The following is a 23,127-nucleotide window of genomic DNA, read 5'->3' as shown; positions in this document are numbered from 1 at the left end:
ACCCAGCTCATAAGTCTTAAGTCCATTCTCAACTTTTCCTTCCTTCTCACTCCCACAGTCAGTCAGTCACCAAGCCCTGTTGGTTCTACCCAAAGTCATCTCTCAGTTGTATCCTCGCCATACTATGATGGCTAAGATCATGGCCTCTTAGCCATGGCTCTGCTTCCTGCTCTATGACCTTAGAAAAATTATTCATTCCATCTGAATCCATGTCCTTGTCTATTAAGTGGGGGGGATGGGGGTGAAAACAGTACCTAGCTGCTCCACACAGTGCCTGACACCTAGTAAGTGTGTTGATGGCCTAGTAAGGGTCTCATTATAGAGCTCTAATGTCCTCCACCGCAGCAGCACTTTTACCCTCTTATCTTTTAGTCATGCTGTCCTACTTTCTTCACCTTCAAGGAGAAATTCAAGTGCCAAGAAGATTGAAAGCCCCCTGAAGGCAGGTCTGCATCATGTTTTACTTTCTGTTCCCCAGTACACGGTCTATGGCTTTGCAAATAGTAGACACTCTATAGCACACGTTCACAAAACGATGCTGAGGCATGCATGCAAGAGAGAGGCAGAGAAAGGGAATCGTACACAGGCTGTGGGAGAGGCGCACAGGTGGGGAGTCCATCAGCTCCGAAAGCGGTGGAGTCGCATCGACACCAGTCCTCGATGACATCTCCAGTCCCTGAGCACCACAGAGAGCTCATGGTGGCCTCCTGCAAGAGCTACAAGAGAGGGCAGAGAAAAGACTGAGTGTCGGCGAGCCAGGCCTGGGTCACAGAATCAAGAGGCAGAGCATTAAGGCTCTGCTTGGCCCTAAATAACTTCCAGCCAGTAGGCTGTAGCACCACTTCACCATTTTTTGATCTAAAATTCCTACCAGAGGAGGTGGTTTCTGGGAAGCCTAGACCTTGTAGGACCTCAAGGGCACTTCTCGCTAATTAGTATAACAGTTCATCCCTGTGGTTAAGGGCTGTCACCTTAGAAGCAAGTCTTACTCCACCTCCCATCTCCCTCCTATTCCAGTCCACTATTCCACACCTCAGCCTTTAGCAGCAATGACCTCATTCCCATACACTCGAGGGGGCTGCCCTTACCACTCTTCCCTCTGCCCAGAGGCACTTAGCCCTTTCTCAGATGACTCTCTGTGCATCCTCATCTTCACCGTGCCCCAGTATTTCCTCTGCATTCCTTCAGCATGCCTTGTATCTCACTTGCAATATTTATGTGGTTCTGCTTGGGTTGTGTTATGCATTAGGCCTCTCTTTCCCGGTAGAAGGAGGAAACAATGTGGCACACAGGCTAAGAACTGCGCTTGGGAGCAGTCTGCCCCGTGAAAACTCCAGCTCCGCCTATCACTGCCACATGACCCTGAGCAAGTTACATACCTCAGTTTCCTCAATGGTAAAATGGGATAAAAATAGCACTTTCCTCATCGGGTCCTTGTGACGATTAAATGAGATAATATACAGGGTCTATGCTGTGCACACATTAGTTACACATAAATAGTACACATTGATCATCAGTAACTGCGAGCAGTTATGACTGTCTTTGAATGACAGAGTTGGGTCTTCTATGGAAGCCTGTAAATACCATGAAACCTAGAACAGTTCCTCACATGCAGTTTCACAGCAGATATGCACTACCAAATACAAGGACAAAAGAATAACATTAGACCAGTGAGGGAACAGAACTTGTGATAGGGGCGACTCCCCGCTGAAGAAGTGGATCCTGATGGGTGCCGACCTTGCAAGGGGACTCTGTTGCCTCCAGGTGGGGTGAGCCCAGGTGGGGAGAGGGGAAGACTGGCCGCAGGGCGCATGGCTGTCCAAGCTGGCCAAGGTCAGAGCTTTCTCTCTGGGTCAGCTCAACAGCTGCAGCCTCTGCTTGTCCCATGATTCTCTTCTCTGTCCCACTCTCACCACATCCACACATAATTGGTAAATTAGAGAAAGGAAGCAGCTATCCTGGAAAATTTTAGGCCAAAAAATTAAAAAGCAGGAACGAAAGAAAGGAGGAGAGGAGAGATAGAGGGAGGGAGGAAGGAAGGAAGGAAAAGAAAAAACAAAAAAGAAAAAAATAGAGAATAAGGAAAAAAGAAGACAAAACTTACAAAAATGAAGATGTCCAAGCCCAAAGCCAGTATCCTATGTTCCATTCTTTCAGAACTTAACAAAGGCCATCCTAGGTTAGAACTGTTGAAATAAGGGTGCATCCTGACCCCGCTCCTCAGATTGGGAGCCTCTAGGGAGCAGGGACCAATTCAGGATCATCACTATGTTTGGGTAGAGTTTTAGAATTTACAGGGCCCTTTTAGGTGCTAACACTTTAGTTTGGGCTCCATGATAAGCAGTATCATGATAGACTGGAGGACACTTAGAGTCCAAGAGGTTAGGTGACTCGCCCAGCGTCACAGGCTAATGAGTGGGCCAGGGCTCGAACCTGTGCTCAACGGGACCAATTCGGCATCTCAGGCTCTTTGCATCAGGCTCTCTCAGGTAACACTGTAGCCACCAGCTCCCAGCATGAAGCCCGGTACGCACTAGGTGCTAACTTTATGCTCAGCCTGACTGAACCAAATTCAAATTAAAAGGTATGTTTTTTAAACCAGGAAAACAGACTTCCTTGGAGATAGGTAGAATAAAGAGGAATTGTGGCTGCTGCCTTACAGTCTTCAATCAGCAAATGGCCAAGCACCTCTAAGGGGCCATTTCTTATGCAGAGCAATAAGGATACAGTGGTGCATAAGACATATACGGCCCCTGCCCGCATAAAGCTTACAGCCAAATCATAAGCAAGCAAACAGACACACAAAAGCTACATAAATAAACAAATAACCACAACTGTGGTAAGGGCTCCAAAGGAAAAGGGTGTAACGGCGACGGGAGGGACAAGGAGGAGGAACAATCTCACAGAGGGATTTGGGAAGGCCTCCATGAGGATGTGTGTTTTTATCTGAGCTCAGAGGGATAGATAAAGAGTTATCTGGTCACAAAAGTTGGGGAAGTTTTCCAGGTGGAAAAATGAATATTAAGAAGATTTCAGCCTGGATGAAACTTGACTTCTAAAATCAACTGAGGGCTGGCCCCGTGGCCTAGCGTTTAAGTGGGCGCGCTCCGCTGCTGGCGGCCCAGGTTTGGATCCCGGGCGCGCACCGACGCACCGCTTCTCCAGCCATGCTGAGGCCGCGTCCCACATACAGCAACTAGAAGGATGTGCAGCTATGACATACAACTATCTACTGGGGCTTTGGGGGAAAAATAAAATAAAAAAAATTAAATTAAAATCAACTGAGAAAAGTCTCGTCTGGCTATAAGAGACAGAGTTGGGGGCAAAGAGACACTCAGCAAGTGGAGGGAGACAGGGCTGATTACAGAGGGCCATGCGGGCCATGGTAAGGGGGGTGGTGTCACATTCTAAGAGCAACTGTAAGCGATTAAAATGTTTTAAACAGGGGAGCAACATGGTCAGATTTTCAATCCGAAGGAGTAAGAACCAATGCTTATGATGACAAGTATTTTAAATGCCATTTCTTCAAAAGCTTTAACTTTCTACCTTGGATTCACACCATTCCATGGGAGTTCCTACTCTTTGAATCATAGGCTATAGGTAACTGTAGAAGGTAGGATGTGAGTAGAAGAGAGGAATCAAGAAGGAACCCTTTTGAGAAAGGAAGAGAAAGGAAAATTACATTTTTCCTTAGTACCTACAATGTGCCAGGTGTTAGATGAGGAATCCTCATTCATTATTAGATTCAATCCTGATTCCGGCAAAGAAATAAGATTTTCCCATTTTTGTTATTATTTTTCTCTAAGGAGAGCTGCTGAACTTTCAAGCCAAGTTCATCTTTCCATTCATTTCTCCATTCATTCATCATTTCATTCATTTATTCAGCAGAGTGCCAATGATGTGTCAACTACTGCTAGGCCCTGGAATTCCACAGAAGAAAAAGCATTTGTCATAGTCTAGAGGAGAGTAAACAACTATGTAAATGGCTATGATAGTAGGTAATGTGTGCTTTAAGAGAGTATGTACGTATACAATGAGAGCTACATGAAGGGACACTGAGTCGGCCTGGGAGAGTAAGGGAGGGCTTTCAACAGCTGGTGACGTTTGAGTTGAAACTTGGAAGTAACAGTAAGAGTTTGCCAGTGGCAGGAATGTGGGAGAGGGCATTCCTGGGAGACAGAGTTGCAAGTCTGAAGGGCCAGATGCGTGAGAGAAAATGTGTTGTGTTTAAGCAGGTATAAGGAGTCAAATTTTGGAGGATAGAGTATAAGTATAGAGCGGTTACAACCTAACCAGTAAGTGAAGACAAAATGGCTAATGAACTGTGCTTGTAATGACGTGCTAAGGACTCTAAATTGTATTCAATAGATTCTGCAAAGCCACTGAATTACCTTGCTGCAATATAATCAGAAGTCCATATTAGACAGATGACTGACGGGTCTAACAGGGAAACCAGTAGGAAAGCTACTGTAATAAGAGGATGGTAGCCTGGTAGTACAATGGATGACCGAACTAGTTAGACTGTGACGGGGGTATGATAAAAAGAGGCTGGATTCAAGATATTTTTCACCCTTGGTGATGGAATAGATGTTAGGGAGTGATAAGAAAAGTCTAGGAAGCATACCTGGTCTCCAGTTTGGGTAACTTGGTAGAAAATAATGCCATTCACTGAGATGGAAGCACAACAGATACAGTTTGGGGTGGAAGATGGTGAGTTCAAGTTTGTTGGGTCTGAGACACCTGATTGGTTATATGGTTTGACCTACTTGTTTCTGGACTGTAATCACAGAGAGACTGAAATATGGCATCAGAGATTATCGAGTCCAACAAAAGGAGGACAAGAAGGCCAAGAGAGGTTAGAAAATTCGCCCAAAGATGCACCAGAGAGGTAGCGATAAGAACACATACTGAGTTACTAATGTCATGACTTAGCACCCCTCCCCTTCTCCTTTGCTTCTTCACTCCTCATCTCTATTCTTGGGAAGAAAGGGCAAAACTAGAAGGAAAAGCAGAGGAGCAGAGAGAATAGTGAAGACAGAGTATGTCTAAGGAAGAAGAGAGAGAAGAAACACATGATGACGACTGAACTCCAGCTCGAGCCACCTTGTCTATGTGTTTAGAAATTAAAGTGTTTAAAAGATGGCCAGATGGAAGATATCACCCAACCCCTTTCTTAAGACCAGTGCAGGGAGACAGGGAAGGGCCAAGGTGTGGCAAGTAGAGGATCCAGAAAGGGGGCTTTGAAAGACAAAACTTCCTTCAGCTTCCTCATTTGGCTCATGATGCCCCTGCAGAAGGCGGGCACTCCTTGCCCTCCTCTCCCACCAAGCTCTTCTCTATTCTGCAGCTTTGCATGTCCCGTCCCATAGGATGGTTCTGCGGGTGAGCTCCCTGACTCTGCTGTTCCCAGGCAGGTGCACAGGAGCTCTTGGGATGCCAGCTGCAGCAGCCTTGGGGGCTCACAGAAAAGAAAGTGGGGCAGGTAAGGGGAGGGCTGGGCATTGGATTAAAGCCACTGCAGCTCTGGGTCTCCATGGTGACACAAGCTCCTCCTGTTCTTCATCCTTTCAAGCCCCCTCCATTAGTCTCTTCTATCCCACTCTCTTCTTATAATCACTTCTATCAGATTCAAGAGGAATTTGTAGGCCCAAGGAACAATTTATCTTTTTGGTCCTGTGAAAAACCTTATTTTCAAACACTCAATGAAATATCTGTGGCAGAGGCAGATAGGCGAGAGAAACACACACACATGCAAAATCCCTCCTGTTGGTTTGAGCATCACTTATGAAACAAACTGTGACACACCAGGTGTCCCTTAAAGGAGGAAAGAGAAAGCAATTATCACCCCACCTGGATAGGCACACCTCTCAGGCAGGTAAGCAGCTCACCGCTGTGACTATGTCTTGTCCCCCATGGTCACCTTTGCTTATAGCCTCAGAAGTTCCACACTCCGAGCTTTCATCTTTTTATTTTTGTCATTGTTGTCATTGTTGTTGTGTGTGTTTTGACCCACTCTGTTCTTTATGTCCTTGAGGAGATTGGAGAGCTAGGAAATGCACTAAGTCTGTGCCTCTGTCACATTTCTCCAGCTTACCCTTTCGGGTCCATTCATTTCCTCCCAGCACCTTTGGTAAGGGAGCAGCAGGGGGAAAGGAGGGGTGGTTGGGAATGTCATGACTTAGCCACATAATATAAGGCAGAAAGATCTGCACGGACTGGCGTTTTGTTCTTAGAGTCAGAGTGGAAACCAACCCCCTCCAGGCTAAGGCAGCCAGATCCTTCCCTTTAGGATCTGTGCCTTGTGTGCTCATTCCAGTCTAGCTGTAGCTGGTCCCAGGCTTGGACCAGTTAGGGGAGCTGGTCCACTTCCCATGCCAACAAGGGGGAGGCAGAGCTGAGCCTCCTCCCACGACTGTCCCCCGAGGCTTTCTGAACAACTTTGGTGACTGCGAACGCTATGCCTCCCTATCTACCTTCTGCCTTCCAGCCCTTGTTGCTCAAAGACCTACACAAATGCTGAGTTGTGACTCCCGAGTCATTACCATGGGTGTTGTAGATGCATTGACTTGATTTAATATGCAAACATGCAAATCTAAGCAAATTAAGTGTCTGGATTAGCTAAACAAAAAGTCTCACTATCCGTATTCTAGCATGGAGCTCAACTGTGCCCTTCACCTCCTCAGGCCATTTGGAGAGCCCTCTGTAGTTGTTGACCTCTGTGAGCCAAGAGTCCCCGGCCTCTTACCCTCTGGGTCTGGTTGTTAGTCACCAGTTCGTAGATGGGGGCTGCTCTGGTCACCTCCAGCAGAACTGGCTCGGCAGGGGTGTCAGGGCTGGATGTCACATGACACAGAGGGCAGGACGAGGGGCATCGTCCCTTGCTCTGGCACTCCATGCGGACTCCAGCCGCCATGCGCTTGGTGCCAGACTCCGACAGGCTGGCGATGTATTCCGGGAATGTCAGCACCTTGGGGTCTCTTTCCCGCTCCTCCGACTCATCAGATGGGGAGTTGCCTGCCAGACACAAAATGAAAAGGAACAGTGAGAGAGGGAAAAAGCAAGGACTTGCATGACCTCGTGGCTCTTGAGTGCTGGAGTCAAATCCCTGAGGGGTCAGAAAACACCACTGAGGGGGTAAGAGTGTGATTCTGTCATCCCTCTCAATCTGGGGAGCCCATCCTCCCAGTGACCCACAGAGTTTGGAATGGCCCTTTCCAATGTGAGGCCAGGCTGTTTCCTTTCTGGGACTCATCAGCTCCACTGATCTCTCAGAGGGATGCTTCTGCAGTATCTATGCAGGATCTATGACTGCCATCAACGATACAGACAATAACAGCAGTGATTGCTCTGTGACTCGTTTCCTCATCCATAAAATGGAGATATTAATAGTACCTACCTCTAGTATCGTGTGATGAATAAATGGCAAAATGTTTTTAGAGCACATGCAGTGGCTAGCGCATGTCGATTCATCATCATCATAGTTTTAATCATAACTATTGGTAAGATTTATTGAGCCTGTGCTATGAAAGCGACATCTGTCCAAGACCTCTTTAACCCTGACAACAACTCTCTGCATGGAATTCTATCATTACACCCATTTTATACATGAAGAAAGTGAGGCCAACAGCCTCAAGATCACACAGCTAGGATATTGTGCGAGCTGGGATCTGAATCCAATTTTGTCTGATTCCCAAACCTTTAAGTCATAGGAGAAGAACAGGACTTCTCTGCTTCATCATTAGTCAATGTATTGAAGATGGAGAGGGAATTCTGGCTTTTTCAAAAAGATTTGCACTCCAAAGCCTGAGAGACAGGTTTGTGTCACCCTTGCTTGAGAAGTAAAAGAGAGTTAGGGAGGTTCTTGGTTTATTTTTGGTGACAAACATGGGAAATGCCTACGAGAAAATAATAGTTTGTTCCCTGTGGAAGAAGGCCCTGCTTGATAGTTCTCCTCCAAGCCTTCATGATCTTCCATTTAACTTGTTAATTCTAAAGGAAGATGGAAGTAGAGCCTGCTGACAAAAAGCCCTGGGCTCCTTAAGCGATCCCTGACCCTCTGTGGCACAGCTGTCATGTGGAATATTAAACAATTCCAGGGAGAACCCTGAGCTTTTGGAAACTACGGGCAGATACAGAATATTCACTCTGGTCCTCTCTGACCCATCAAGAACGCCATACTTGATGGGCCAGATCTTTGGGGGAACTGGTTGGAAGGATTTGCACAGTGTTCTAGAAGGTGCTTGTGAGATATGACTCCTCAACTTTACAACAGAGTTCTCTCTTATGGGGTCCAGGGAGCTCTCTGCGCTTCTCCCTCGTTTGCTATATACTATGAGCCCATTTGCATCCTCAGGAGGCATTTCAGCCCTGTTGTTTCCCAGATAAGCATCATCATTACGTGGATGAGGCACTTTTACCCAGAAGCTCCAGTGACATGGGGACTCCTCTCGGGCACTAAGGCAAAGGATTCACTCAGTGACTATAAATATGGGGTATACTTCATTTCTCATTTGCGTTTTGTTTAATAACGAACCCAGAGTTGAGCTCAAGCCCTTCCTAGGTTATAAGAGAACTGCATAACTGCCCACACCAAAACCAAGACTGATGATATCAAACAGGAGGCCCAGGAGCCCCCACCAGCTAGCCCCCAAGTTGCTCCAAGCCACGTAAATCTTGATTGACAGTCAGACTTATGCAACTCATGGCTGGGAGTGTTTGTGAAGTGGCCATGATCTGGCAGGACTCTCCTCCCCCAGCCCCTGGCCAGGCCTCCAAACTTCTTCAACCGGCTGTATGGACTGGGCAGGGATAAGTGGGGGTGGGGTGAGGTCTTTCCATCCTTGATGTGATTTCTAGAAAAACAGGCCTTCATTCACTGGGAAAGTAAATAAAATGCCAAAAAAAAAAAAAAAAAAAAACAATAAAAATATGGCGCTTGTTTTCAAGATGAGATTTTTAAAACGTTGCCGTGCAAGCCTTGCCAGAGAGCTTGAGGGTCTCTTAGCGGACCCTCATGCCCCTTACAATCAGATGCATTTCATTATCAGCCCACAGCCCTCCTTGTTGAGAATGTTTTCAACAGAGGCTGGGCAAAGCATTTCCACGAAATGACCACTAGATGGTGATATCAAGTCTAAAATGACTTGATTTTGAGAAATCAAGTGAGAAAAGAAAAGGTGTGATAAATCCTGTGTGGCCACTTAAGCACCAGAAAAAATAAATTTATGGAAAAGTAACACCTGGTGACTTGAAAAAATTTGTGGTGGCACAGTTTTTTTTTTTAATACAATAGTAAAAAAAAAAATTTGGTAAGTAAAACAATTCCATAAAATTTTCCTAAGGAGAAAAATAGAGAGAGACGTAAAGTAATTGTGAGAGACACAAGATAATGAAGGGCAAATAAAACTCACAGGGGAAAATAAAAATGCCCCTCAATATCCTTCACAGGGAGTAAAAGTTACCTCAGGAGAAATAATATGTCACCAAATTCCTTTTCTTTCACCTCTAATCCCGAAGTATCCAGGAACTCCCCTCCACTCCCTACCTACATGTCCCTCTACATACCTACCCCCTGCCCATTCATTACATATGAGGTACCGTTCTGACAGACAAATGAGGCCACTAGAGGGCACTGCAACCCCAAACACAGCCTGGACACGAGTGACAGCCTCCCTGCCCTCCAGCGCTCCATCATTAACGCTTGTAATTGCTGTAAACATCTGAGGGGCTGCTCCCCTTGCTGCTGTCTTCTGGCTATCCCAATTAAAATCAAGATGCAGCTAAACCATCTCAATATCCTTCAGCCCTGGAGAGGTGCAAGGCTAGGGAGAAGAGAGGCATGTGAAGAAGGTCACAGAAGAAGTCGGTGGGAGGTCTCCAAACTCTTATTTGAATTCAGAATCGTATTTTCCTTCTCCTGAAAATATTCAGGTCCATATAAAGCGGGCCCTGCTAGAGGCCAAGACTAACTGCCCCTCTGGTCCCCTCATCATGCAGGATGGAGCTGTCTAGAGAGGAGCTGGATTTACACAGAAGTAATGAGCAGCAAACTCCCCAAAGCCATCTATTCAGGCTCCAGCAAAGAATAGAGACGTGTGTGAGGAGGAGATTTTTCAAAGAGGAAATGCATTTTCCATGTGCAGTTAAAGATACAATGGGGGAATACTCCTTAAAATGATGGAGTCCAGCAGTGAAAGCCCAGATAAATCTCCCTTTGCCCAAAGAGAGCACCTATAACCATCATGTCTGTGGCAAGTGAGAGTGGTTCAAATCCTAAAAGCTTCAGGAGTCTGATCTTTGACACTTGATTTTAACTCCCTCTCAGTGTTGAAGTGGGTGGTAGAGAGGTCTATGTGTGGAGAGTCCCAGGGAGGAGACCCCACCTCACTTCCTTCTGGTTCAGTGATGCCCCCTTCCATTGCCCCCTCCAAAATACTTCTTCCCTCCTCTGTCCTCTGGATCCTGGGTAGAAATGCTCTAGTAATGTGAGACACTATATTGTCTCTTAATAAAATGAATATTCTATTTCAACAAGTACACAGTCTCTGGACAGAAGAAATAAGCTACAATTAAGGTCTTAAAAGATTATAATGGACAAAAGTACGTTCTGATTAAGACTACCCAGGTATGGCCCCCCTCTCACTCCTGTTTGCAGAATTTACCCCATTGCTCTCAGGGAGGCTCTGGAGTGCAGCCATGACACTTAGCTTTCTTGCAAGAAGAAGAACAGCCAACCTGGAATGTAGTTAACAACATAAAACTGCAAAGCATTTTGCAAATACAGTTTGCTATAAATAAATGCCATTTGCTTTAGGCTAAATCTGTATCCTACAGCACTCAGTGGATGAATTTCCCCAATAGAATACTGTAGTATGAGAATATTGGCAACCGCAATGTTCAAAATCTCACTGTGGATGTGCCCATGGCCTTAGGCATGTACATATTGACCCACCTAGACTCAGGAGCATCTGAGAGTGATAAAAGTGACTGTCCCATCCTCATGCAGGCTCTACTCTGCTGGCGGCAACTGATGGGTCATAAAGGTGAATTCATTGTCATGAAGTAAATTGGTACAATTCCTATAGGATTCTGGGACTGCTTATGAATCTCTCTCCTGAGTTGGTGCCCAAGGCAATGAGATGCTAATGACATCACAGCCAGAACTACAGAGGCAGTTCATTAGGCAGCAAAGAAATCAAATGCAAACTAATCAGATCCCAGTTTTTGAAGATAGCTTAGGATCCACAGGAAAGAAAGCGTGACATGGGGCAAATGAAGCACAGCCACAGCAAACTGCGCCCTGAAGCCCACTGACACCCTGCATTCCAGGTCCTACCCCCAGCCATCCCCACCCCAGTCTACTCCTGTTCATACCAGATGACCTGGAGTTATCTGAATTCACATTTTCATCCATGTGCTCAGGCTCAAATCAGTCTTTCAGGATGTTTAATCATGTCTTTAGACAGACAGGTCCAGGTCACTCTAGATGGACTTAATCTGAACTCCTAGACCTGCCATGGGACACACTCTCTGAGACTTGAACAAAATACAACACGACGCATTAATAATCAGGGAAAAGAGGGTAGGGCGTAAACTGGCTGCTTCTCTCCACACCTCTATATGAGATGATGAGTGCTCTGGGGTCAGGGGCTGTGTCTTCTTCATCTTTGAAATTCCCTTCCCTAGTTCAGGTGTATATATCCATATCCATATCCATATCTCTATCTTTCTATCTATATCTATCCATGGATATACATATTTTTTGGAGGGGAAAGGGGAGTCACTATAGTAAGTCATGACCATCTATTTAAATTTTAAAAACAAGTCAAACATAAAGCATTTGTCAACAGTCTCTAGTCCCTTACTAAAGCTTTAAACAATCAAGCAGCAAGAACAACGTGTTATTCTGATGACAGCCAACTCTGCGTCTCTAGCTGGGATCTTTTCCACAAGTTTACCAGAACCTTCATACGCTTACCTGAAATCCAGCTGAATGCCCAACAGGCACCTCAAAGTCAACACGTCCCGAACTGCTGACGTCGCTCCTTCACACTCTCCCCAGAACCTGTTCCTCCCCTTGTAGGCTCTAGTTCTGCAAACGGCACCAACTTCCTAGTTTCTCGAGCCGGAAATCCTGGCTTCGTTGTTGGTTCTGTCCTGCTCTCCCAATCAATCGCCCAGTGTTCTCAAGTCTCCGTTTCTGATCTCCCCAAGCCATCCACTTCTCTGCTTGCCCTCTGCTGCCCCAGGGGTATGGTAGTTTAAAGTGTGAGGTCTGCGTCAGACTGCCTGGGTTTGATTTCTCACCTTCCCACTTGCTAGCTGTGTCATTTGGGGGGAGTGTCTTAACTCTTCCGTGCCTGGGCTTTCTCATACATGAAATGGAGACAATAACTGAACTGATTGAGTAAGGCTGTGGTAAAGATTAACTGACACAATCCGTGAAAAGAGTTGAGCAGTGCTTGGGACACAATGAGTACTCTCTAAAATCAATTATTCTCACAATGCCTGTCTACTTACCTGCCCTGCCCACCAGCCATACCATTAAATGGTGGGCTCCTTGAGGGGTGAAACTGTGTCTTATTCTCCACTATAATAATCCACAGTGCCTAACATGTAACGTTACTACTGCGTTGGGCAATTCATTAAACAAATATTTATTGAACGCCTACAAATGTTGAATTAATAAATCATTTATAATGACTTGTATACAAAGTGACTACTCTGTGTTCTGCAGGTACTAGCTAGACAGAGTGGGTTTAAATTCATTTCTTGCTTTGCTGTGCTGGGTTCTTTTGAGATTTTCTAGTTTTCTTCTAAGAAGAGGGACATCAATCCAGAGTGAGTCCCACTACTATCAGGTACAAACGGGAATTGGTCAGAGATAACCTAGTTGCAAAGATTTGAGGAAATACTGCGAAAGTACATTTTGTAAATTTTATAAAACATACACATGCATCTCAAAGGTCATTCATGTGCATTGGGTTGTTACCTTGGGATTTGAGGATTGAAGCTTAAGAAAAGGAGTAGCCAACTATGGCGCTGAAGAGCAGACAGTGGTTCTCCTGTGGCTAGAAAATGTGAGAAAGTTGTAGCCACTGATGTCACAAAATGGCGAAAGGACGTGACTGGTGCCTGGGCCTGGGAGGCCATGGGTACCAAGTAGTGGCTGAGGGGGAAGGGACATCGCTGTGGGGGCTTTAGGCAGCTCTGGGAGAGAAGTGACAGCAGTCATACTGAGATTCCTCATCACATGCTCCACTTCACCAGCAAAAAAGGCAGTGGTTGTGACAGAAAGAGAGAGAGAGAGATTCTGGACCCCAAGGATGGTCATAAGAAGGAAAGATGAAAACCTTCATCTTCTGCAGTTTTTCTATGTTGCCCAGTCTCAGCCCGCACACAGGATTCCATCCATGATTCCAGCCACACACTCATCAGTACCCATTAGCTCAGAGGAAGCACATCTTTCTTTTAGGATTAAATACTGGAAAACCACTGGTTCACAATTGTCCAACGTGTTCAGACACAGTCCCAACTCCAAAGAGTTTATATTCTTGTCCTTTCCTACAAATGAATTCACAATTAAAAAAAAAATCCTTTGTCAGGATGTATCCTTGGCTTTTTGTTCTAAGATTAAAGTTACTGTACTCTTGGGATCTAGTTCTTTGGTATTTCTTCAGGAAGTTTCTGGAAATAGCAGATAATCGTTGTTATAAGCATGAGCAGCATCCCCGGATGTGGAGAGGTCCAGTGTCATAATTAGCAGTCATCAAATACCCACTGGGCCCCTCAGCAAAGCCCCATTAACTGGGAGGTTCAAGAAAAGGTGTCTTCTGGAAAATTGAATTTTTTGTTTAATTGATACTTAGCCAGAAAATGCTTACTTTTCCTCCAATCCGTGTTGACATTTTTCTTCTCTAAAAATGCAGTTTTCCAATTTTCTGCCTGCCCCATCAAGCACTGCCTGCCAAACAGAATGAACCTTTGCCCCAGGGGAACTCCAGGTGCTGGTTTTGTTCATCAACTATGACTATGCAGATTTGGGAGCTGTGGGAGACAGAAACGAAATGGTATCTACAGCCCAAATGGCTTTTAAAAAACTGATCAATAATATGAGGTTACATTTTCTTAAGATTGCCCCCTCTTAATGGGCATGTTGTCAAACAACTAATTGCCTGGTCGAGGTTCCTGGAGGATTAGGTTCATGGTAAACTGAAGTTTTGGTGTAGGTGCAGTGCTCTGTCTTTGCCAAAAGCTGTTAGTCAGCTTTGGCACGGGAACAGTTAATTTAATAACAGACTGACTGAATTCGCCAAAGCCTCCGCCAGCTTCTCTTTGGTCAGTAATAGTGACGTTCCATTTGGAATGAGAGGTTAAGTCCAAGAAACAGCAGGACAGCAGCATCCACCAGGCATTAATAAAAACACAAAGATAGCCTTCACCTGGCAGTGACTCTGATTGCACCCCTTTTTAATCTTAAACTTAGCGTAAAGAAGAAAAAATGAAGACAGCTCAGAGATGCACCCACCACTTAAAGGATGCCTGGAGAGCCATCTCCACACAGCCCAGGCATCTCAAGAGGAACAAAAACAAAATCCAAGAATGACTGGGAAGCCCTAAAGCTTGTACTTCAAAAATGGACTCTTCTAATGAGTTAGACTGTTAGTCCCCAGTGGGCAAGAAGCTGCCTTATGTTTGCTGGATTGTCCGGGCTCTCACCCAATGTCCCATACTTGGTAAGCGTTCAACAAACACACAGGGATGGAAAGAAGCAAAGGGATTTTAGCTCTTTCTAATCTCTGATTGCCTGCAACTCCTCTAGGCTGCAGTCCAAAGCTTCATTAGGGTTTGCCATAAAGGCCAGGCCTGGAAACCTGAGGGAGCTCAGAGGGGTTATCCAAAAGTACTCACTAAGGGAACACGAGTGAAGGGTGTGGGCTGACATCACTGTTCTCCCCCTAAAAAGTCTTTCCTTCTTTCTTTCCTTCCTTCTTTCTTCCTTCCTCCCATGCTTCCTTCCTTCTTCCCTCCCTCCTTCCTTCCTTCCTTCCTCCCTCCCTTCCTTCCTTCCCTCCTGTGTATTTACTGAGTGCCAATCTGCTCCCACCATCCCTAACAGAAGTAATTCCACTGGAAATTCGTGCCTGTGTCCAGAGAAGCACCTACCACACTGTATCAGACTGAGTTTGGTTTTATGTCTTGTCTGTCCCACCCGCTTCCAGGGTGGGGACTTACTCATCCACGTGTCCCTAGAGCCCAGCACCTGGTACTCTGTAGGCGCTCTCTCCGTCTTGGCTGAACTGTAATAAATTGGTGTGTGCACTGACACTCACCTTTTGTAATGTTTGCCTGATTCTGTTTTTTTCATTTGCCTCTTACAGTCCCATTTCTTTATTCACCAAAATGCCTTTCATGCAACTCTGGGCAGATCACCAAGGGTTTTGTTCTCATCGAGCCTCTCGCTCTTCATTTCCTAGGGCTGCCATAACAAATTACCACCAACTGAGTGGCTTAAAACAACAAAAATTTATTCCTCCAGTTCTGGAGGCTAAAAGTTTGAAATCAAGGTGTCGGCCACACTCCCTCCGAAGGCTCTGGGGAAGAATCCTACCTTGCCTCTCCTAGCTTCTGGTGGCTCCAGCATTTCTTGGTATTTCTTGGCTTGTAGCTGCCTCACTCCAATCTTGGCCTTAGTTGTTACATGGCCTTCTTCTCCGTGTGTCTGTGTCCAAATCTCCCTCTCCCTTCTCTTACCAAGACACCAGTCATTGGATTTAGGGCCCACTCTAAGTCCAGGATAATCTCATCTTTACTTAATTACATGCGCAAAGACCCTATTTCCAAATAAGGTCACATTCCAGGTGAGATTCTAGGTGGGCATGAATTTTAGGGGACACTATTCAACTCACTGCAGTGCCCATAGCCTTCAACATGGTGACATAGATGGGTGAGCCCTCCCCTGACCCAAAGTCAGTGACAATTCATTTGCTGGCCACTTGGGAGCTGGCCGACCATCCCCTCAACTTCCTCCCAGGGCAATAGGCAATAGGAAGAGGGAAAAAGTTTCTGGCTCCATCAGCGTCCCGAGGCCCAGCTGCAGCTGTGTGCAGCTTCTTGTCAACATCACAGTAAACCTGACATCGAGATTCAGAGTCACAGCCTTCAGGATGTGCAGAGCTGCACAGGATTATCCCTGCTGATTCACCACAGACAGAGCGGCATGCAGGGAGGGACGGGGGGGGGGGGGGGGGGGGAGAGCACGTGGCTGAGAGAGGTGAAAATGAGGAACACCTGCGGGATTTGTTATTTTCAACTCTCCATTAGCAGAAAGACCACATGAATGAGTGGGCATGCTCAGCAGGCTACCAGGAAAGAGGCTCCCGTGCACTTCTCTGGAGATTAAGGCTTTTTTTCCCGGGCTTGTTTTTCCTTTCCAGGAGGCTGAGCTGAGAAGCCAAGTGTGCACCCCCAGATCACTCAGGAGCAGGTGCCTCCCCTCTTTCCTGATCTCCCCAAGAAGGAGCCAGGAAAACGCAGGGCAACAGCCCAGGGACAAGTAGAGGGAGAAAACTGTAACAGAAAGAAACAGAGGACAGGCAGCATGCAGAGGAAAGGGAGCTCCCAGCCCCAGCCTCGGCCTCTGCTAATGTTGAGGGCTCACCGGGGCCTCTCTGAGCTTCTGGCCCTATCCACGGCGCTTCCCTCTATTCCCCGTGCACTGTTTCTCAGCTAGGGGGTGCCCAGGAGTCCCTTCAGCTTCACCAGAACCGTCAGCTCAGTGACATTCTCTTTGTGACCCATCTACCCCTTACTTCATCCACCCCATCTCCTGCCCCCATGCTCCAGCTCCTGCTTCGTCATCTCTCTTTCGTCTCTGGCTTCCAACCTGGACAAGAGGAGCAAAGCCTAGGGAAACCCCTCAATAATTCTGAAATGGAAAAGCTGACACAGGACCATTACTTGCCTTGGCTCCACATTACAAAACCTGGGCTGCACCTTGTGTGTACAGTGTGTGTGTGTGTGTGCGCGCGCGTGTGTGGCCGGGGATGCTAATATGAGTTATATGCTAACATGAGTTATATGCAGGTGGGAGTCTCTCGGGGCTTATGTGGTTCCATAGCAAGAAATTCAATGCCTTGCTGAGACGCTGCAAAGGCTAGCTTATAAATATCTTTAACTACCAAACGGTCTAGAAATTTTTAATAAAAATATTATTCAATAATAATACTACTCCAACCGGCAAGGGAATGTTGTAACTGTCTCCATTTTCCTCTCGATACTCATCTAGCTTCTGTTTTTCAAATGAATTTGGATGTTAAATCCTTTTGCCGCTCTGACCAATTTATTCCGCAAATTAACTATATATGACAGAAGTTAAAGTCCGTTACCACTTAGCTTTGCCTCACTGATATTTACGCTGCTTTCCTGCCCACTGGAGCCACCAGCTCAAATAGATTGTGGCTCTTGGTGCTAATTCTGGATTCTGCACAAGTCCCTCACCTCTTGGTCCTCGTCTCTTGAATTTAAAATGGGCTGAGGGGACTGGCCTCTTTTTGGCTCTCAGTGACCTGTGCCCTCTGTTCTTGGACACTCTGGTCTCTGCAGCTGGCTGTCCAACTTTAATGAAACTCTTGTTAGGAGATGTGGTTTCACGCAGAGTGGCAACACACACTGGTTTGTGAGGGAGACTCCGTGGTTCGGTCTGGTTGTAACACCGTTTGTCAATGGTGGAAAGAGCTGGATGCATGGGAAAGCAAAAGTTATAAGATGAAGAGGCTGGCAATGAGTGCAGCATGGCTGCCAAGCCAACAGATTAGGTTGTATTAAGAGAATGTGGTGGGCAAGGCGATAGAGAGAAACAATGCTGTGTCAAGCCACACACCATGAACTGATTCAGTTCTAGGGGACTCAAGTGGAGAGAGACTCTAACAAAAGGGAGGGCAGTCAGGATTCCGGGGCACCTGGAGACAGTGTCCTATGAATAATGGTTGGAGGCACTGAAGAAGTTTAGAATGGATACAAGGAGACTTGGAAGCAGCTCTCTCTCTTTAAATATTTGAAAGGTTGTCACATGGAAGTGGGATCACATGAATTCTGTATATTTCAGAGGGCAGAATGAAGATCCAAGGGGGGAAAGAACATGGAGATGAGTTTATTGAACCACAAATTTTCATTGAGTGCCTACTATGTCAGGCACTCAATGAAAGATACAGTACTCAGTATTCATACACACAGATAACTAAGAAAAACCTCATTTTCCAGTGAGTGTGGTGGGGGCAGTGGATAGAAGAGTAGACAATGATACATTAAGGAGTGATATTGGAGGCATGAGAGAGAGGCTTTGGGCACACTCAAGAGAGTCTTGAAATCTACTCTGGAGGGCAGGAAGAGGCTAAATGAAGACTCTTGATTCCCTTAGGACCAGTTTTTGTAAGAATTCATAGATGATACAAAGTAGGATGGGCGGCCTTGGAGATGGTGAGCTCTGGGCTAGCAGAAGTGTTCGTGTGGAAGCCAGACAACCACTTGTCAGGGATGTCACAGCAGGGGGAGCATTTCAGAAGAACAGGCTCTAAGTTCCTTTTCACAGCCAAATGTTAAACTTGTAGTATTCTGTGACCTGATCTTCTCAGTATTTCCCTAAATCAGTGGGGTGCAGCTGGGGATCTGCATTTTATCAGGCACACCTAATAATTCTGTCAGGCAGTCTTCAGATAACACTTGGGGATTCACTACCCTAAACAAGAATAATTTATTTTATAAAGATCATCAGAACACTTTTAAAAAATTCTACAAGTAACTCCAATATGTAAAAGAGAGAAAAGTGGGAGATAGACTCCTTAGGCATTTAACATCATTACGTTTAGTAAAAATAACAACTCTGTTGTTTATGGAGCCATTCAAGCATCTACTCAGAGCCCCAGGGCACAAGCAGCCTAATTTGAAAACTACTGATTCAGACTCTGATGACATTGGTCTGAACTGTTCCAGAAGTAACCAAGCATGCTTCCCAGCCCAGAGGACCAGTTACTGGCCCTGAGAAGGGTATTGCCACAGTAGTGGATTCCATCACTGATCATCCAGTGTCACTTTGCTTCTTCGATTTTGCTAGACAAAAAGCACTGTGTGGTCAGTCCCACTTTAGGGGGTAATAATGAAAGTCAGAAAACTTTTATACTCTTGACCAAGAATAGATTTACTCAATCACATCAGTTCATCTCATAAAGAAAGGACTTCATGGAGAACAAGACAAGAAGGCAATACCCATGCATACAACTCCATTCAGGGGGACAACAAAGGGAGGGGCAGACGTAGAAGCCACATTTAATGCTCTCTCCCAGATAATGATTAAAAAGGTGTGTATATATTAACAGATTACACTATTAACTCCTCTCACTCAAAAACTTTATCATTATGTCCAACCAAGATGGCGCTGTGATTTTACGTTACTTCCCTGCATACTTATAACAATAGTAGATACTAAAATAATTACAAACGTTAATATGATATAACTGTGTGGTTCTGGCATAGCCCCCTGCTAAGGAAGGAGGAGGCTATTATTCATGGACCAGGGTCCAGTTGGCAGTTATGATAACCAATAAAGATGGCCATCTTGTCACTTTGCCTATTAAAGCCCCTGACACCAGAGTCTCCTTTAACATCTAACTCTCTCATGCACACACACTGATTTTACAATAAAGAAACTACTGGGCAATGGTTGATGGGAAGCAGCAGTCATGGCAGCAAACAGCCAGCAAGCCAGCCCTGGCCTGCTCAGCCCCTAAGCCAGCAGAGGCTCCCAGACCCAGCGGCGTGTGAGGATGTAGTCTATGAGGAGCCCAGAGTCTCTGGGACCCTTGAGGTTGGACCACCAGTGAAAGCAGGAAAGCAGACGTCTGGCCCTAGAACTGAAGGAGAAGGCTGGAGAAGGGTGCACCAGCCTTGTCTAGTCTCAGAGTAAGGAGCTGAGTCAGATGCTGCGAACATACCATGTCCGAGGCCACTACCTCATCTGGCAAAGATCCATCGTCACCCAGAATTCCTTATCTCATGATATGAGGCAGTTAGATCTGGGTTCAAATTCAAAGCTCTGAGACACATCACAAGATGCTTAAACTCCTTGGGCTACAGTTTTCTCATCTGTAAAATGGGTTAGTAACAGAACTTATCTCATAGGGTTGTTCTGAGAGTTAAATACACACAAAGCCCTCAGCATGGCCTCTGGCATCTTGGCTCTCAATGGTAGCCATTGTTGACCATTATATCCCCATTACACAGCACAGCCTTGGCACCCAGTAGGTACTCAATACACACATAAGGAATGAAAAAACCATCTGATGCTCGAAAACAAAACAAAGATCTCCATGGGCTAGAGACAGAAAGGAATACTCAGTAGTAAATGAGGACTAAACTGGCAGGCTTCAGTCTGCAGGAACTTAACCCCCCAAGGTTGCTGTGAGGTCAGTTCCTACATAGTAAAGGGATCAGAAATCTTCCACCTTGTGGGGAAACAAAACTAGGATTGAGGAAGGGCTCCATCACTTGCCCCCCAAAATGAGGCTGAGGAAGCCATGACTTAGTCCATGCCTCTGACAGGACAGAGTTGCCTGACCGAGATGGCAGGAGGGAGTAGAACCAGAATATGGGCCCAGCTGACCTACTGGCTTCAGTACCATAGCTACAAAGTCTCCGAGAGCAACACAGGATGGGAAAAGGGGAAGGAGAAGATGATGCTAAATTCATAATTAGTTTGTGACAATATGCTTCCATGTACAGTTGTGATGCATGACATCAATCAAAAGATGTGGCTGGTTTGCCTAATGGTGGTCTCTCAGGCATCCTTGTGGTTGATGGCATGCTTGATCAGAGTGGCATGATTCCTATGGTCCCAAGGGGACCCTCACAGCTGGCAACCAATCTCTCTGGGAGTTGGGTGATTTTTTAATTAATATTAGAAGAAAAAGATGAGTAGAAAGGATGCTGTTGACTGTGGTGAGTTTTAAGTACTCCAAATAATAAAAAATGCAATATTAGTGGAATAAGATTAAATTTTGATTCCCCAAGCCAACCTTTCTAGTTACAAAATATTTCTCCCTGAAATGCAATACTACTTGGATGGTATTGCATGGGGTGGATGGGATATAAAAGACAGCATTTAAGGACCTCCATTCCATGTTTTGAATAACTATTTATAACACTTAGGTGTTAGTACTAAGGGAATGCTAGGATTTCTAGATTCTTTTTTATTTTCACAGAAAAGAGAAAAAGCAAATCCCTCCTAGGTATCAGCAAGGCCCCAGGGGTATCTTTCCCTTGCATCAGTCTGGAATCAAAAACCCACAGAGAAATACAGAAAATAAGCCACTTCAGATATACTAAGTCATGAATCCTATCTGTTTCTAAAGCTCGTAGCTACAGGATCTTGTATTTAATTTTCATTCCTACAGTAACAAGTCTGCTGGAGGACAATTCAGATATTGTCTTTATTCTAGTCTGGTGTCAAACAAATAAAGCTACACAATGGAACAAAGTCTGCCCCTGTGTGCATGTGTGCACATACACACTCATGCATCTAACAAAATACAACCTCCCTCTCACTGCCGGGAACTTAAATGGTGTCAAGAAAGCTGAGAGAACAGGACTCTTAAAATGGTTGATAAGAAAAGTTATCATTAATATTTCCAGATCCCTGAGGCACATCTAACTTTGTACTTTCAGAAACAGTAGGAAGTGAATGCTGTCAACAGGTAATTGATGCTGAAATCATGTGTGTATGATGATAAGTAATCATCTCGAGGCTGTTACCACTATTTATTTTTTCGAGTGCAAATCTTTCTAGACCTTTCTTGTGCTTCTGTCTTCAGCCTCCCAGGACTTTCTTTCCATCAAAAAGTTGATTGACATCAGGCAAAAGTCAGAAGACCCAAACTGGAACTCAATTCAATTTGATAGAGCAAATACTAAGTTATTGAATGTCTATTTACAAGGTACTGTGCAGGTCTTCTGAATATACCAAAATGAATGACGTGTAATCCCTACATTCAAAGGATGTATTAGCTTATAGAGGAGAGGCGATAAGACAGACATACAAAATTTAAGTACTATTTTTTTAAAAAAGGATCAAATAAGGACCAGCTGATATCAGGATGGTTAGACCAGGAGAGGCTTCACTGAGGACGGAGTTGGGCCAGGCTTCGAAGGGTAAGAGCATCCTTACTAACAAGAGCTACCACTGGTGGTAGGAGTTGGCAAACTTTTTCTGGAAAAGGACAGATAGTAAACATTTTAGGCTTTGTGGGCCATGCAATCTCTGTAGCAACTACTCCACTATGCCTTTGTACTGCGAAAGTAGCCACAGACAATACACAAACAAATGGGCAGGGCTCTTCCAATAAAACATTATTTATGGATGCTGAAATTTAAATTCTATGTAATTTTCACGTCATAAAATATTATTTTCCTTTTTATTTTTACTTTTCAATTATTTGAAGAGGCAGAAACCATTCTTAGCTTGCAGGCCGTACAAACACAGGTAGCGAGCCAGATTTGCCTGGGGTCAGAGTTTGCTGACCCCTGATCCACGGAGTTCTCACTGTAAGTGCAACGCTGTATTATACTTGATCTCCTTGAATTCTTACACCTGTGATGCAGATATTATCATTTTCATTTTATAGATATCCAAAGAGAAGCTTAGAGAAGTTAGGTTGAACAGATTTCAAAGACCTTTCTTTTCCACTAGGCCAGACTACCTCCTGCTAATGGTAAGGAACTCAGGGGAATGGTGGAATGAATAGGTTTTCGTCAACCAGAGGCATTTAAAATCTAATAATACTTTTGACAAAGAATATGAAGTTTGCTATCATGGCTTGCTCATAGTAAACTCATTTTAGATTTTTGTTATCACCATGTTCTCTCTTCACAAGTCATGCAGGGGATGGATATAATGTTTAATAACTTCTACCTTCTGGAATATAATAGTCTCTCATATCTGAAGGAAAAAAAAGCAGCCTTCTAGCATTTGTTCCAACCTCTCCACCCCTCACTCGCCCCCATGGTTGCCCAGAGCCCATACGTGGAAGGTCTTGCTGGCCCCTGCAGGTAATGGGTATGCTTGGAGACACAATTCTC

At 45.2% G+C, this 23,127-nt stretch overlaps 1 protein-coding gene across 2 annotated transcripts in view; it reads right to left on the bottom strand.

Annotated features, from left to right (window-relative positions):
• The window catches only part of ASTN1 (astrotactin 1), a 313,546-nt gene that overhangs the window by 25,564 nt on the left and 264,855 nt on the right, over window positions 1-23,127 (bottom strand). For both annotated transcript variants that reach the window (XM_058540000.1, XM_058540001.1), the window contains exons 17-18: window positions 6,746-7,014; window positions 583-716 (exon numbers count right to left, since the gene is read on the bottom strand). In XM_058540000.1, coding sequence (XP_058395983.1) covers window positions 583-716; window positions 6,746-7,014 — 403 coding nt within the window. The remainder of the gene's footprint in view (window positions 1-582; window positions 717-6,745; window positions 7,015-23,127) is intronic.

This window comes from Diceros bicornis, chromosome 4 (genome assembly GCF_020826845.1).
Source record: "Diceros bicornis minor isolate mBicDic1 chromosome 4, mDicBic1.mat.cur, whole genome shotgun sequence".
Taxonomy (NCBI): Eukaryota; Metazoa; Chordata; class Mammalia; order Perissodactyla; family Rhinocerotidae; genus Diceros; species Diceros bicornis.
This window is presented reverse-complemented; position numbering and strand designations above follow the sequence as displayed.